Consider the following 17,803-nt stretch of genomic DNA (forward strand, 5'->3'; position numbering starts at 1 on the left):
TTTGCGTTTATTTGTGAAAATTTCGGAAATTTAGCGAAAATTTTGAAAATTTTGCAATTTTCAAAATTTGAAATTTTATGCCCATAAATCTGAGAGAAATGTCACACAAAAAAGTTACTAAATAACATTTCCCACATGTCTACTTTACACCAGCGCAATTTTTGAAAAAAAAAAAATTTCCGTTAGGAAGTTAGAAGGGTTCAAAGTTCATCACCAATTTCTCATTTTTCCAACAAAATTTACAAAAAAAAATTGTTTAGGTACCACATCACATTTGGAGTGATTTGAGAAACCTAGGCGACAGAAAATACCCAAAAGTGACCCAATTCTAAAATCTGCACCCCTCACTCTGCTCAAAACCACATCCAAGAAGTTTATTAACCCTTTAGGAGCTTCACAGCAACCAAAGCAATGTAGACGAAAAAATGAAAATTTTACTTTTTTAACACAAAAATGTTACTTTAGCCATAAAAATTAGTATTTTCACAAGGGTATCAGGAAAAATGCATCATAAAATGTATCGTGCATTTTCTCCTGAGTACGCAGATACTCCATATGTGGTGGTAATCAAATGTTTGGGCGCACGGCAGGACTCGGAAGGCAAGGAGCGCAATTTGAATTTTTGAGTGCAAAATTAGCTGCACTCATTAGCGGACGCCATGTCGGGTTTGAAGACCCCCTGAGGTGCCTAAACAATGGAGCTCCCCCACAAATGACCCCATTTTGGAAACTAGAGCCCTCAAATATTTTTTCTAGATGTTTGATGTGCACTTTGAACCCCTGGGGGCTTCACAGAAGTTTATAACGTTGAGCCGTGAAAAGAAAAAAAAAAATTTTTACCACAAAACTGTTGCTTCAACCAGGTAGCTTTTTTTATCACAAGGGTATCAGGAAAAAATGCACCATAAAATTTATGGTGCATTTTCTCCTGAGTACGCAGATACCCCATATGTGGTGGAAATCAAATGTTTGGGCGCACGGCAGGACTCGGAAGGCAAGGAGCGCCATTTCACAGCAAAATTGGTTGGAATTATTAGCGGACGCCATGTTTCATTTGGAGACCCCCCTGAAGTGCCTAAACAATGGAGCTCCCCCACAATTGACCCCATTTTGGAAACTAGACCCCTCATGGAATTTATCTAGCTGTTTAGTGAGCACTTGGAACCCCTGGAGGCTTCACAAACGTTTGTAATGTTCAGCCGTGAAAATATTTTATTCTTTTTTTTACCACAAAATTGTTTTTTCAAACAGGTAGCTTTTTTTTCCACAAGGGTATCAGGAAAAAATGCACCATAAAATGTATTGTGCAATTTCTCCTGAGTACGACGATACCTCATATGTGGTGGAAATCAATTGTTTGGGCGTACGGCGGGGCTCAGAAGAGAAGGAGCGCCATTTCACAGTAAAATTGATTGGAATTATTAGCAGACGCCATGTTTCATTTGGAGACCCCCCTGAGGTGCCTAAACAATGGCGCTCCCCCACATGTGATCCCATTTTGGAAACTAGCCCCCCCCCCCCCCATACAAAAAAAATTAGTTTGGCAAAATAAAAAATACAGACATCAGTAAAAAAAAAAAAAAAAGAGCGCCTGCCACTAAGACCAGTGCCAAACGTGAGAGCAATGCACGAGTCTCGCATCGCATCATCCACTGCAGTCTGGAAGCGAGCAACTGCGCTGGATAATGCGATGCGAGAGGGCGGGGCGGCAGATGAGAAAGAGCGCAGCGGATGGAAGATGGGAAAGGGCGCAGCGGGTGGAGGAGCGGCAGAGGATGGGAAAGGGCGCAGCGGATGGATGATGGGAAATGGCGCAGCGGATGGAGGAGCGGCAGAGGATGGGGGGGTGAGATGGGGATACCTACCTTACAGGATGGATCTAGGCAGCAGAATCACAGCAGACAGAAGAGGCAGCAGATGAAGGAGGGTGAAAAGGATGGGAGAGAGCAGGCAGCAGATCAGGGAGGGGGGCAGAGTCTGATGGGAGGGGGGAGGCAGCACATGGAGTGGAGGCAGCACATGGAGGGAGGGGGGAGGCAGCACATGGGGGGGGAGGCAGCACATGGGGGGGAGGCAGCACATGGGGGGGAGGCAGCACATGGGGGGGAAGCAGCACATGGGGGGGAAGCAGCACATGGAGGGAGGGGGGAGGCAGCACATGGGGGGGGAGGCAGCACATGGGGGGGGAGGCAGCACATGGGGGGGAGGCAGCACATGGGGGGGAGGCAGCACATGGGGGGGGAGGCAGCACATGGGGGGGGAGGCAGCACATGGGGGGGGAGGCAGCACATGGGGGGGGAGGCAGCACATGGGGGGGAGGCAGCACATGGGGGGAGGCAGCACATGGGGGGGAGGCAGCACATGGGGGGGAGGCAGCACATGGGGGGGAGGCAGCACATGGGGGGGAGGCAGCACATGGGGGGGAGGCAGCACATGGGGGGGGAGGCAGCACATGGGGGGGGAGGCAGCACATGGGGGGGGAGGCAGCACATGGGGGGGGAGGCAGCACATGGGAGGAGGCAGCACATGGGGGGAGGCAGCACATGGGGGGAGGCAGCACATGGAGGGAGGCAGCACATGGAGGGGGGGGAAGGCAGCACATGGGAGGAGGCAGCACATGGGGGGAGGCAGCACATGGGGGGAGGCAGCACATGGGGGGGGGGAGGCAGCACATGGAGGGGGGGAAGGCAGCACATGGAGGGGGGAAGGGGAGGGGGGGAGGGGAGGGGGGGGGAGCACATGGAGGGGGGAGGGAGCACATGGAGGGGGGGAGGGGAGGCAGCACATGGAGGGGGGGAGGCAGCACATGGAGGGGGGGAGGCAGCACATGGAGGGGGGGAGGCAGCACATGGAGGGGGGGAGCCGATTAGGTGCAGTGGCAGCCGATGGAGGCGGCGGCCGATCGGGTGCAGCGGCGGCTGAAAAAGGTGGGTGCGACTGAAAGGGGACGGTGGCGGCAGGGACAGCGGCGTGTAAAGCGGCGTGGCGACCAGGGACAGCGGCGTGGCGGGCAGCAGAGGTGGATCGGCGGGCAGGGACAGCGGCGTGTAAAGCGGCGTGGCGGGCAGGGACAGCAGCGGTGGATCTCGGCGGGGAGCGGCGGTGGATCTCGGCGGGGAGCGGCGGTGGATCTCGGCGGGGAGCGGCGGTGGATCTCGGCGGGGAGCGGCGGTGGATCTCGGCGGGGAGCGGCGGTGGATCTCGGCGGGGAGCGGCGGTGGATCTCGGCGGGGAGCGGCGGTGGATCTCGGCGGGGAGCGGCGGTGGATCTCGGCGGGGAGCGGCGGTGGATCTCGGCGGGGAGCGGCGGTGGATCTCGGCGGGGAGCGGCGGTGGATCTCGGCGGGGAGCGGCGGTGGATCTCGGCGGGGAGCGGCGGTGGATCTCGGCGGGGAGCGGCGGTGGATCTCGGCGGGGAGCGGCGGGGGATCTCGGCGGGGAGCGGCGGGGGATCTCGGCGGGGAGCGGCGGGGGATCTCGGCGGGGAGCGGCGGGGGATCTCGGCGGGGAGCGGCGGGGGATCTCGGCGGGGAGCGGCGGGGGATCGGGGGGGGGGGGTGCTATAACTTACCGATGGGCACCTGCAGCGACCGCTCTCATCAGCTTTCACGGACGGAGTGAAGCTGAGGGTAGCGGTGACGGCACAAGATCCACAGTGATTGGGAGAGATCGGTCACAAGGCCGGTCTCTCCAATCAGAGCTGGGGGCGGGTGAAACAAAGTTCACCCAGCTCCAGCCAGTCATCAGTGCTACAGCAGCACTGATTATGGCTGGATTGCAATGTGTTAGCCATTTTCAATGGCTGACACATTACAGTGACTGTAATTGGCTGAGCGGCGTTCGTCAGCCAATCACAGCCTCTGTAGGTTCGGGGAGGAGGCACCACCCCTCCTGAGGTCAGGCAGAGGTCCCCTCCTTCCCGAATCCACCGTTTAGGTAAACAAATTTCACTCCCCGGGGCTCTGGGACCGCGATTTCGCCAGGACGTACTGAGTACGTCATGGGTCGTTTAGCACCATGTGACCATGACGTACTCAGTACGTCCAAGGTCGTTAAGGGGTTAAATAAAATCACCACTGGGTTTTATTTTTATTTTTTCCATAAATCATTAGTACACATGAAAATAAGAAAGTTTGTAATGTATCTTATCTGGGCAATTGGGCTCCTTCTATGAAACCTCTTTGAGCGTTGTTAGAAGAAGAGTGGTAAATATGGTGGAGTAAGGGAAGTGTGTATCATGTAGACGAGATGTTGGTTCCTTCTTCTTCCTACATTGTTCTGAAGGGCTGGATTTTAGGTTTCTTCTTCTTCCCATTGTGGCTCACAATCTAAATCTTCTTCTCTGATTTTGTAACCCAATATTTCCCAACAGGTAAAGGAGCATCAGCATGAAGAGATCCAGAACGTACGTAAGCACATTCACTCCTGCTTCACCAACGTCAACTGTTTCCTTCTCCCACATCCTGGGCTCAAGGTCGCGACTAGTCCTCAGTTTGATGGCCGCCTTAAAGGTTGGTTGGTTAAGATTTCCATTAATTTTATAACATTTGTTTATTGAGCTCCTTTAAATTCAGATTGTATGGGACAGAGGAACATCTAATCTCACAGTGCGGATGTAGTGAAGACCCCCTTACATATTAGAGTAACGTCAGCCGAACCCGCCTATATTGGCACAATCAGTCGACAGTCTAATGTGTTGGGGCCTTCCGAGCCTTGCCTGATAGATGATGTGGCGGAGATGAGGATCTCCAATCCTTTTGTTCTCGGTGGAATAAGAGGAGTTCGGCAGTGGCTCTCTCGAAAAAAAACACAGGAGTGCTCATTTGTATGGAGGATTCTGGAGGGGTAGCTGCCGGCAGAGCCATCCTTTGGCCAACAACTATCTACAGTGCCTACAAGTAGTATTCAACCCCCTGCAGATTTAGCAGGTTTGATAATATGCAAATAAGTTAGAGCCTGCAAACTTCAAACAAGAGCAGGATTTATTAACAGATGCATAAATCTTACAAACCAACACGTTATGTTGCTCAGTTAAATTTTAATAAATTTTCAACATAAAAGTGTGGGTCAATTATTATTCAACCCCTAGGTTTAATAATTTGTGGAATAACCCTTGTTTGCAATTACAGCTAATAATCGTCTTTTATAAGACCTGATCAGGCCGGCACAGGTCTCTGGAGTTATCTTGGCCCACTCCTCCATGCAGATCTTCTCCAAGTTATCTAGGTTCTTTGGGTGTCTCATGTGGACTTTAATCTTGAGCGCCTTCCACAAGTTTTCAATTGGGTTAAGGTCAGGAGACTGACTAGGCCACTGCAACACCTTGATTTTTTCCCTCTTGAACCAGGCCTTGGTTTTCTTGGCTGTGTGCTTTGGGTCGTTGTCTTGTTGGAAGATGAAATGACGACCCATCTTAAGATCCTTGATGGAGGAGCGCAGGTTCTTGGCCAAAATCTCCAGGTAGGCCGTGCTATCCATCTTCCCATGGATGCGGACCAGATGGCCAGGCCCCTTGGCTGAGAAACAGCCCCACAGCATGAAGCTGCCACCACCATGCTTGACTGTAGGGATGGTATTCTTGGGGTCGTATGCAGTGCCATCCAGTCTCCAAACGTCACGTGTGTGGTTGGCACCAAAGATCTCGATCTTGGTCTCATCAGACCAGAGAACCTTGAACCAGTCTGTCTCCGAGTCCTCCAAGTGATCATGAGTAAACTGTAGACTAGCCTTGACATGACGCTTTGAAGGTAAAGGTACCTTACGGGCTCGTCTGGAACGGAGACCATTGCGGTGGAGTACGTTACTTATGGTATTGACTGAAACCAATGTCCCCACTGCCATGAGATCTTCCCGGAGCTCCTTCCTTGTTGTCCTTGGGTTAGCCTTGACTCTTCGGACAAGCCTGGCCTCAGCACGGGTGGAAACTTGCAAAGGCTGTCCAGGCCGTGGAAGGCTAACAGTAGTTCCATAAGCCTTCCACTTCCGGATGATGCTCCCAACAGTGGAGACAGGTAGGCCCAACTCCTTGGAAAGGGTTTTGTACCCCTTGCCAGCCTTGTGACCCTCCACGATCTTGTCTCTGATGGCCTTGGAATGCTCCTTTGTCTTTCCCATGTTGACCAAGTATGAGTGCTGTTCACAAGTTTGGGGAGGGTCTTAATTAGTCAGAAAAGGCTGGAAAAAGAGATAATTAATCCAAACATGTGAAGCTCATTGTTCTTTGTGCCTGAAATACTTCTTAATACTTTAGAGGAACCAAACAGAATTCTGGTGGTTTGAGGGGTTGAATAATAAATGACCCTCTGAATAAACTTTTCACAATTTAAAAAAAAATAAAAAAAGAAAACATTCTTTTTTGCTGCAGTGCATTTCACACTTCCAGGCTGATCTACAGTCCAAATGTCACAATGCCAAGTTAATTCCGAATGTGTAAACCTGCTAAATCTGCAGGGGGTTGAATACTACTTGTAGGCACTGTATTTGGTGCAGAGCTCCCATAAGAATATTGTGGATCTGCTGGAAGAATTAGGTCTCCGAGCAGGACAATTTTTCTAAATAAAATTTGAGTTGCATAATTCATTTACTTTTCTGGCTTATTTTACAAAGCTGTTTTTTTTTTTTTTCTCAGACATTGCTCCGGAGTTCACAGAACAGCTCAGTGCGCTGGTTCCTCTAGTCCTTGGCCCCCGAAGCCTGATGGAAAAAGAGATCAATGGTGCAAAAGTTACCTGCCGAGGACTTTTGGAGTATTTTAAGGTAAGTTGGATCTTCATTTAGCAAAATACTAGAACTGATCTTTCGCTGTTAACTTACATATTGGGTTCTTAATCCTGCCAGCATAAACTGAAGTCCATATATGTTACTTGATGATAATCTGCAAGGAGTTTGTATGTTCTCGCCATGTTTGTGTGGGTTTCCTCCAGGTTCTCTTTCCTACCACACTCCAAAGACATAGTGATAGAGACTTTAGATTGTGAGCCCCAATGAGGACGGTAATGATGATGTCTATGAAGCACTATGGAATTAATGTCGCTATATAAGTAAATAAAGTGCTAGGTCCGTCATATGATGCTTTCGCACGGTGGCTCAGTGGTTAGCACTGCAGTCTTGCAGCGCTGGGGTCCTGGGTTCAAATCTCACCAAGGACAATATCTGCAAGGAGTCTGTATGTTCTCCCCGTGTTTGTGTGGGTTTCCTCCGGTTTCCTCCCACACTCCAAAGACATAGTGATGGGGAATTAAGATTATGAGCCCCGATGGGGACAGTGCTGCCAATGTATGTAAAGCGCTGTGGAATTAATAGTGCTATATACATGAATAAATATTATTATTTGTTCTGTGCACAACAGACTTTAAATGGCTTCATCTGGTTTCTTGGCAGCAGGACCAGCTCTATATACTGCATTATTTTTGCAATTAACCCCTTCACGACCATGGACGGATCTTTCCGTCATGGATCGTGTCCCGGTAAGCCCCGCCCCCTGCCGCGGGCAGGTGGCGTGGATCGGCACACATATCAGCTGTTTTCAACAGCTGACGTGTGCCTACATGTTCCGAGTGGAATCGCATTCCACCCGGAACATTAACCCCTTAGATCTCGCTGCCAAAGTCTGGCAGCGAGATCTATATGCGCGCGGCCATGTTTTCTACTTACCGCCGCCCCCATGAGTGATCACGTGACGTTCGGTGGTTGCCATCGTAGCACAGGGTCATGTGATGACGCCTGCTGCTATGAAGTTTCACTTTCCTTTTTCCTCGGCACGAAGCAGAGGAAAAAAGAAAGTGACTATTTCTGCTGTTTACAGCTGTATAGCTGTGATCAGCAGATAGCGATCGGATTGCTGATCGCTATAACCCCCTAGGGGGACTAGTAAAATAAAATAAAAAAAGTAAAAAAAAAGTTTTAAAAAATTTAAAAAAAAAACCAAAAAACCTAAAAGTTCAAATCACCCCCCTTTCCCCCCATTGAAAATTAAAAGACAAAAAGAGAAACTTTCAGCTCACCCATTCCATGTGCTCAGATTTCCTTCTGCTGCTCGGGCTGCAGGTGCTGTTACCTGTGTATAATGAAGAGGGAAGAGTTCTGCCCAGCGCAAGAAGGAGAGATACGTCAGTAAATTTCCAGGTGCTTTATTCTGCTTGGTTTCCAATAAAAACGGTCATATAAACATATGAACAGTTAAGACATAGTCCTCCATGGATAATGACACAACAGCGACGCGTTTCGGCTACTGGAGTGTAGCCTTTGTCAAGTCATATGTTTATATGACCATTTTTATTGGAAACCAAGCAGAATAAAGCACCTGGAAATTTACTGACGTATCTCTCCTTCTTGCGCTGGGCAGAACTCTTCCCTCTTCATTGAAAATTAAAGGGTTAAAAAAAAAAGTAAATATACACATATTTGGTATCGCCGCGTTCAGAAATGCCCGATCTATCAAAATATAAAATCAATTAATCTGATTGGAATTTTTTTGCCACTACGCCGTTTACCAAACGCCAAAATTACGTTTTTTGGTCGCTGCAAGTTTTACGCAAAATGCAATAACAGGCGATCAAAACGTAGCATCTGCGCAAAAATGCTACCATTAGAAACATCAGCTCGAGACGCAAAAAATAAGCCGTAACTGAGCCATAGATCCCAAAAAATGAGTACTCTACGGGTTTTGGAAAATGGCGCAAAACGTACGCCACTTTTATTGGACAAGCTTGTGAATTTTTTTAACCCCTTATATACAAGTAAACCTATACATGTTTGGTGTCTACAAACTTGCACCGACCTCAGGCATCATACCCACACATCAGTTTTACCATATAGTGAACACCGTGAATTAAAGATCCCAAAAACTATTGTGCCATCACACTTTTTTTGCAGTTTTTCCACACTTGGAATTTTTTTGGTGCTTTCCAGTACACCATATGGTAAAACTTATGGTTTCATTTAAAAGTACAACTTGTCCCGCAAAAATCAAGCCCTCATATGGCAAGATTGACGGAAAATAAAAAAGTTACGGCTCTCGGAAGGGGAGCAAAAAACAAAAACGGAAAGTGCCCCGGGGCTGAAGGGGTTAAAGGGAATCTGTCACCAGATTTAGTGACTATAAGCTGCGGCCACCTCCAGTGGGCTGTTATATACAATTCTGGAATACTGTATTTAAGAGCCCAGGCTGCCCTGTATAATATAAAAAACACTTTTATAATACTCACCTAAGGGGCGGTCCTTCCGATGGGTGTTGCTGCGCTTCGTTCCAGCGCCTCCTCTCTGCGGCGATCACGTCCTCCTTCTTCTGAGGCCCGTGTCTATGACACGTCCTACATCAGCCACACTGGCCGACATTGCACTCCTGTGCAGGCGCACTTTGATCTCACCTGCTCAGGGTGGATCAAAGTACTGTAGTGCACATATGCAGGTGATCTTTAACCTTTCCTTGTGCCTGTGCATTACAGTATTTTGGAGGGCAGATCAAAGTGTGCCTGCGCAGGACTGCAGTGCCAGCCTGTGTGTGATTGACTTAGGACCCGTCATAATACAGAGGGCTGAGTAGAAGGAGGACGGAGATCGCAGCAGAGCGGAGGCGCCGGACCGGAGAGCAGCGACGCCCATTGGACCAGACCGCCACCTAGGTGAGTATTATAAAAGTGTTTTTCTTTGTCGCTCCATTGGGAGACCCAGACAGTTGGGTGTATAGCTTCTGCCTCCGGAGGCCACACAAAGTATTACACTTAAAAGTGTAAAGCCCCTCCCCTTCTGCCTATACACCCCCCGTGCATCACGGGTTCCTCAGTTTTCATGCTTTGTGCGAAGGAGGCAGACATCCACGCATAGCTCCACATCTTAGTCAGCAGCAGCTGCTGACTATGTCGGATGGAAGAAAAGAGGGCCCATAACAGGGCCCGCTGCATGCTCCCTTCTCACCCCACTCTTGTCGGCGGTGTTGTTAAGGTTGAGGTATCCATTGCGGGTACGGAGGCTGGAGCCCACATGCTGTTTTCCTTCCCCATCCCTTAATGGGCTCTGGGTGAAGTGGGATCCTAATCGGTCTCCAGGCACTGAGACCGTGCTCCATCCACAGCCCCTGGGGACTCTGCTGGACAAGGAGCCGAGTATCGTCAGGGACAAGGCCCTGCTACTTTGAGGTACTCTGTGTCCCCGTGGGGACCGCGCACAGAAACACTGCAGCATTGCTGGGTGTGTTAGTGCGCCGGGGACCGCAGCGCTGACCGCGCTTGTGCCATCACACACTGCAGCGTGGCTGGGTGTGTTAGTTTACTGGGGACTACCGCGCTGACCGTGCGCTGCCTTTTCACACTGCAGCGCGGCTGGGAGTGTTAGTACGCCGGGGACGACCGCGCTTATACGCCGGCCGCGCTTATAACTTTAGTCCCCGGCTTTTGCGGCCTAGTCTCACTTTTTTCCCGCCCCCAGGCCTGCCAGTCAGGGGAAGGGCGGGACGCTGCACAGGACGTCAGCGCTGAGGGCTGGAACATGCTTTGCATACTCCACCCCCCTCACTGTGCACAGTGGGGCACCAGGTTCCCGCACTTTCTAGGGCACGCCCACGGCCCCCTCCTCTCCTCAGGACGCCGGCAGCCATTCCTGTCAGCTCTTCTGACGCTGGAGAGGGGAGACAAGCTCTGGGAGCCCAGGACAGGGATTCTGGTGATCACACAACCGCTTTGAGCGGGCGGTAAGCAGCACCTGAGGTGCTGGCCCCACTAGTGCAGAAGTGTACATATAGATTTATATGCTTATAGGCTACACTTTACTTTGTATGGTGCACGGTTGATTTTGGCTATATACCCTCCTGGATTGCCCAGAGGAGACAACAGCATTCGTCCGCAAAAAGCAAGGGTGCCAAAGCACAGGCTTACTATGCTGCCTGCGCCGCATGTACGGCTATACTACCGGCAGGTTCCACCGACCCTCATTGTGTGCAATGCTCGGCCCCTGTGGCACTTTCTCAGCCGGAGCCTCTGCTAAGGGTGGCCCAGGGGGAACCACCTGCTAACACTGTCCAGGTGACGGGGACGGAGTTTGCAGTTTTTACTGATAGACTTTCTGAGACTATGGCTAAGATACTAGAAGCCTTGCAGTCCAGACCGGTATCTCAGACCATGGGCACTGTTGAATCATTGCACCCTGGTCCCCCTCAGTTGGAACAACAATGTGCTCCCGGGGTGTCTCATAGATCCCAGGGTGAGGTCTCTGACACGGACCGCAGCCCCAGACCGCTTAAGCGAGCTCGCTGGGAAATTCCCTCGACATCATCACATTGTTCAGGGTCTCAGCGGGAGGACTCTCTGTATGATGAAGCGGAGGTAACTGATCAGGATTCTGATCCTGAGGCCGCTCTCAACCTTGATACTCCTAATGGGGACGCCATAGTGAATGATCTTATCGCGTCCATCAATCAAATGTTGGATATTTCTCCCTCAGCTCCTCCAGTGGAGGAGTCAGCTTCTCAGCAGGAGAAATTCCGCTTCAGGTTTCCCAAGCGTACAACGAGTATGTTTCTGGACCACTCTGACTTCAGAGAAGCAGTCCAGAAACACCGAGCTTGTCCAGATAAGCGTTTTTCCAAGCGCCTTAAGGATACACGTTATCCCTTCCCCCCTGACGTGGTCAAGGGCTGGGCTCAGTGTCCCAAGGTGGATCCTCCAATCTCCAGACTGGCGGCTAATCCATAGTTGCAGTGGAAGATGGGGCTTCACTCAAAGATGCCACTGACAGACAGATGGAGCTCTGGTTGAAATCCATCTATGAAGCTATCGGCGCGTCTTTTGCTCCAGCATTCGCAGCCGTATGGGCACTCCAAGCTATCTCAGCGGGTCAAGCGCAAATTGACACAGTCACACGTACGTCTGCGCCGCAAGTGGCGTCCCTAACCTCTCAGACGTCGGCATTTGCGTCCTACGCTATTAATGCTGTCCTGGACTCTGCGAGCCGTACGGCGGTTGCATCCGCCAATTCGGTGGCAATACGCAGGGCCTTGTGGCTACGGGAATGGAAGGCAGATTCTGCTTCCAAAAAGTGCTTAACTAGTTTGCCATTTTCTGGCGACCGCTTGTTTGGTGAGCGATTGGATGAAATCATCAAACAATCCAAGGGAAAGGATACATCCTTACCCCAGGCCAAACCGAACATACCCCAACAGAGGAGGGGACAGTCGAGGTTTCGGTCCTTTCGGGGCGCGGGCAGGCCCCAATTCTCCTCGTCCAAAAGGCCGCAGAAGGATCAGAGGAACTCCGATTCATGGCGGTCTAAGTCACGTCCTAAAAAGACCGCCGGAGGTGCCGCTACCAAGGCGGCTTCCTCATGACTTTCGGCCTCCTCACACCGCATCCTCGGTCGGTGGCAGGCTCTCCCGCTTTTGCGACACCTGGCTGCCACAGGTAAAAGACCGTTGGGTGAGAGACATTCTGTCTCACGGTTACAAGATAGAGTTCAGCTCTCGTCCTCCGACTCGATTCTTCAGAACATCTCCGCCTCCCGAGCGAGCCGATGCTCTTCTGCAGGCGGTGGGCACTCTGAAGGCAGAAGGAGTGGTGGTCCCGGTTCCTCTTCAGCAACAGGGTCACGGTTTTTACTCCAACTTGTTTGTGGTTCCAAAGAAGGACGGGTCTTTCCGTCCTGTCCTGGACCTAAAACTGCTCAACAAACACGTAAAGACCAGGCGGTTCCGGATGGAATCCCTCCGCTCCGTCATCGCCTCAATGTCCCAAGGAGATTTCCTTGCATCGATCGATATCAAAGATGCTTATCTCCACGTACCGATTGCTCCAGAGCATCAGCGCTTCCTGCGCTTCGCCATAGGAGACGAACACCTTCAGTTCGTGGCACTGCCGTTCGGCCTGGCGACAGCCCCACGGGTTTTCACCAAGGTCATGGCTACAGTAGTAGCGGTCCTCCACTCTCAGGGTCATTCGGTGATCCCTTACTTAGACGATCTGCTGGTCAAGGCACCCTCTCAAGAGGCATGCCAACACAGCCTCAACGCTACTCTGGAGACTCTCCAGAGTTTCGGGTGGATCATCAATTTTCCAAAGTCAAATCTGACACCTGCCCAATCGCTGACATATCTTGGCATGGAGTTTCATACTCTCTCAGCGATAGTGAAGCTTCCGCTGAACAAACAGCGTTCACTACAGACAGGGGTGCAATCTCTCCTTCAAGGCCAGTCACACCCCTCTGGCGCCTCATGCACTTCCTAGGGAAGATGGTGGCAGCAACGGAGGCAGTCCCTTTCGCGCAGTTTCACCTGCGTCCTCTTCAATGGGACATCCTACGCAAATGGGACAGGAAGTCGACGTCCCTCGACAGGAACGTCTCCCTCTCTCAGGCAGCCAAAGCTTCCCTTCGGTGGTGGCTTCTTCCCACTTCATTGTCGAAGGGGAAATCCTTCCTACCCCCATCCTGGGAGGTGGTCACGACGGACGCGAGTCTGTCAGTGTGGGGAGCAGTCTTTCTCCACCACAGGGCTCAGGGTACGTGGACTCAGCAAGAGTCCTCCCTTCAGATCAATGTTCTGGAGATCAGGGCAGTGTATCTTGCCCTAAAAGCGTTCCAGCAGTGGCTGGAAGGCAAGCAGATCCGAATTCAGTCGGACAACTCCACAGCGGTGGCTTACATCAACCACCAAGGCGGAACACGCAGTCGGCAAGCCTTCCAGGAAGTCCGGCGGATTTTGATGTGGGTGGAAGCCACGGCCTCAACCATATCCGCAGTTCACATACCGGGCGTAGAAAACTGGGAAGCAGATTTTCTCAGTCGCCAGGGCATGGACGCAGGGGAATGGTCCCTTCACCCGGACGTGTTTCAGGAGATCCGTTGCCGCTGGGGGGTGCCGGACGTCGACCTAATGGCGTCCCGGGACAACAACAAGGTCACGGCATTCATGCCACGATCTCACGATCACAGAGCTCTGGCGGCAGACGCCTTAGTTCAGGATTGGTCGCAGTTTCATCTCCCTTATGTGTTTCCACCTCTGGCACTGTTGCCCAGAGTGTTACGCAAGATCAGGTCAGACTGCCGCCGCGCCATTCTCGTCGCTCCAGACTGGCCGAGGAGGTCGTGATACCCGGATCTGTGGCATCTCACGGTGGGCCAACCGTGGGCACTACCAGACCGACCAGACTTGCTATCTCAAGGGCCGTTTTTTCCATCTGAATTCTGCGGCCCTCAACCTGACTGTGTGGCCATTGAGTCCTGGATCCTAGCGTCTTCAGGGTTATCTCAAGAGGTCATTGCCACTATGAGACAGGCCAGGAAACCAACGTCTGCCAAGATCTACCACAGGACGTGGAAAATATGCTTATCTTGGTGCTCTGATCAGGGGTTTTCTCCCTGGCCATTTGCCTTGCCCACTTTTCTTTCCTTTCTTCAATCAGGATTGGAAAAAGGTTTGTCGCTCGGCTCCCTTAAGGGACAAGTCTCAGCGCTTTCTGTGTTCTTTCAGAAGCGTTTTGCCAGGCTTTCTCAGGTACGCACGTTCCTGCAGGGGGTTTGTCACATTGTCCCTCCTTACAGGCGGCCGTTAGAACCCTGGGATCTGAACAGGGTTCTGAGGGCCCTTCAGAAGCCACCTTTCGAGCCTTTGAAGGATATTTCTCTTTCTCGCCTTTCGCAGAAGGTGGTCTTCCTAGTAGCAGTCACATCACTTCGGAGAGTGTCTGAGCTAGCAGCGTTGTCATGCAAGGCTCCTTTCCTGGTGTTTCACCAGGACAATGTGGTGCTGCGCCCGGTTCCGGAATTTCTTCCTAAGGTGGTATCCACCTTTCATCTCAATCAGGATATCTCCTTACCTTCTTTTTGTCCTCATCCAGTTCATCAATGTGAAAGGGATTTGCATTTGTTAGATCTGGTGAGAGCACTCAGAATCTACATTTCCCGTACGGCGCCCCTGCGCCGCTCGGAGGCACTCTTTGTCCTTGTCGCTGGTCAGCGTAAGGGGTCACAGGCTTCCAAATCCACCCTGGCTCGGTGGATCAAGGAACCAATTCTCGAAGCCTACCGTTCTTCTGGACTTCCGGTTCCCTCAGGGCTGAAGGCCCATTCTACCAGAGCCGTGGGTGCGTCCTGGGCTTTGCGGCACCAGGCTACGGCTCAGCAGGTGTGCCAGGCGGCTACCTGGTCGAGCCTGCACACTTTCACCAAACACTATCAGGTGCATACCTATGCTTCGGCGGATGCCAGCCTAGGTAGACGAGTCCTTCAGGCGGCGGTTGTCCACCTGTAGGAACGGGCCGTTTTACGGCTCTATTACGAGGTATTATTTTACCCACTCAGGGACAGCTTTTGGACGTCCCAATTGTCTGGGTCTCCCAATGGAGCGACAAAGAAGAAGGGAATTTTGTTTACTTACCGTAAATTCCTTTTCTTCTAGCTCCAATTGGGAGACCCAGCACCCGCCCTGTTCCCTTCGGGCTGTTGTTTTTTCGTGTACACATGTTGTTCATGTTGAATGGTTTCAGTTCTCCGAAATTTCTTCGGATTGAAGTTACTTTAAACCAATTTATTAGCTTTCCTCCTTCTTGCTTTTGCACTAAAACTGAGGAACCCGTGATGCACGGGGGGTGTATAGGCAGAAGGGGAGGGGCTTTACACTTTTAAGTGTAATACTTTGTGTGGCCTCCGGAGGCAGAAGCTATACACCCAATTGTCTGGGTCTCCCAATTGGAGCTAGAAGAAAAGGAATTTACGGTAAGTAAACAAAATTCCCTTCTTTACATTGTACACAACAGCCTGGGCTCTTATAAACAGTATTCTGGTGGTGGCTGCAGCTTATAGGGGCCAAATCTGGTGACAGGTTCCCTTTAAAAGTGACAAATAAAACAGCTGCCAAAAAGCTGAACTGTAGACGTGGTCAGACTTAACTTTCTCTAGATTTTAACACTGGAATAGAAAATAAAATTATACACAAACTTACCTTTTAGGTCTAAGGCACACGGCATGAAAATCGGAGCAAGTGGAATGCGATAAAACATCACATTCCACTCGGACCAATATTAGCCTATGTGTCAGCTCCCATGAGCGATTGTTTTCTCAGCCCCCTAATCAGACCCAGAAAACAGTCGCAGCATGCTGCGGGTGCAATGCAATCCTTGTTTCTCTCGCACCCATTCAAGTGTATGGGGTGAGAGAAAAATTGAGTGCAGAACGAGAATGGCAATAGCCGGCAACGGAGGCGAGAGGGAGATAAATCTCTCCCGTCCTTCCTTAGCGCCGGTCCGTCCCTCCTTAGAGCCGGTCCGTCCCTCCTTAGAGCCGGTCCGTCCCTCCTTAGAGCCGGCCCTCACCCCACAGCTGTGGTCTGATCACAAGATCGGACCTCAGTCGCAGTGACACTCGCCAGCGTGAGCAGAGTGTCATGCGAGGATCGCAGTAGTGCCCCGTGTGGCCCTGGCCTTAGACTAAGTTCAGACGTCCATTATAAAGTTTTGACTAGTCACATCTACAAATTGCAGACTTGACCAGCTCTATGTGCCCCCTGTAGGGCTGATGAGGGCAGGAGCACCCCACTATTAGCCGGGGCTAAATAAATAGATCATAAGGGTAAAAAATAGCCCATGTGCATGAGCAGATATTCTATCATTGGGTATATGAGGGTCCGTCCATAAATTTGTTTGTATGAACATAGCCTTCTCCGACTGACACATCATCGGTTAATTGATTAAATAAATATTTACTTATAATTGTATTAGACACAATCTTTAATTTGTTATGGGTGCTCAGTTGTAATTAAAGAATGAAACTTTTAGATTAGTAATGTGATTATTTCTTTTGTTTTTTTATATTTTTTTTTTATAAGGCTTACATAAAGATTTATCAAGGTGAAGATTTGCCCCATCCCAAATCCATGCTGCAGGTACGAGTCGCACCGCATCGCTTGCCGGACTCGCACAAGTTCCTTCCATGTTGTTTTGTGCTTTACAAACTTTCCGCTCTCTTCTTAGGCAACTGCAGAAGCCAATAACCTGGCAGCCGTGGCTTCAGCTAAGGATTTATACAACAGCAGCATGGAGAAAGTGAGTGTGTTTAGACATTTTCTTCATGGTCATGGTGTATGGAAAGGGTTTGTCCGGACAGTTTGTTGTTTGTTTTTTTTTGTTTGTTTTTTTTTTTTTTTTTTTAATTTTTCCAAAAAATGTAAAGACCATTGCCGTCATCTTAGAGACTCCCCACCGCTCACGGTCCTACTCTTCCCAGTTTCGCTGCTGGTCTATGTACTTTCTTCTCTGCCTGGACTGACATGAGACTGCTGCAGCTAGTCACTGACTTTAACTGTGACATTTTGGCCACTAGAGTTGAGGAAAAAGATTTGCAGGACCAGAGGGCTAGGAACCTTCTCTTTCTTTGTCGCTCCATTGGGAGACCCAGACAATTGGGTGTATAGCTTCTGCCTCCGGAGGCCACACAAAGTATTACACTTTAAAAAGTGTAACCCCTCCCCTCTGCCTATACACCCTCCCGTGCATCACGGGCTCCTCAGTTTTATGCTTTGTGTGGAAGGAGGCACACATCCACTCATGAATTCTCAGATTAGTTATGTCGGTTGGAAGAAAAGTGGGCCCCCACGGGGCCCCCGGCATGTTCCCTTCTCACCCCACTAAGTCGGCGGTGCTGTTAAGGTTGAGGTACCCATTGCGGGTACAAAGGCCGGAGCCTCATGCCGTCTCCTTCACCATCCCTTAGCGGCTCTGGGAGAAGTGGGATCCTGAGCAGTCATCCATCCACTGGGACCGTGCTCCCTCCGCAGCCCCTGTGGGAATCTGTCGGACAGGAGTTTATTTATCCTCAGGGACCG

General features: G+C 50.7%; 1 protein-coding gene across 2 annotated transcripts in view; it reads left to right on the forward strand.

The window, feature by feature from the left end:
- The window catches only part of ATL3 (atlastin GTPase 3), a 109,465-nt gene that overhangs the window by 57,849 nt on the left and 33,813 nt on the right, over nt 1–17,803 (forward strand). For both annotated transcript variants that reach the window (XM_075326676.1, XM_075326675.1), the window contains exons 8-11: nt 4,373–4,511; nt 6,629–6,756; nt 16,808–16,864; nt 16,953–17,024. In XM_075326676.1, coding sequence (XP_075182791.1) covers nt 4,373–4,511; nt 6,629–6,756; nt 16,808–16,864; nt 16,953–17,024 — 396 coding nt within the window. The remainder of the gene's footprint in view (nt 1–4,372; nt 4,512–6,628; nt 6,757–16,807; nt 16,865–16,952; nt 17,025–17,803) is intronic.

Source organism: Anomaloglossus baeobatrachus, chromosome 10 (genome assembly GCF_048569485.1).
Source record: "Anomaloglossus baeobatrachus isolate aAnoBae1 chromosome 10, aAnoBae1.hap1, whole genome shotgun sequence".
Classification (NCBI taxonomy): domain Eukaryota; kingdom Metazoa; phylum Chordata; class Amphibia; order Anura; family Aromobatidae; genus Anomaloglossus; species Anomaloglossus baeobatrachus.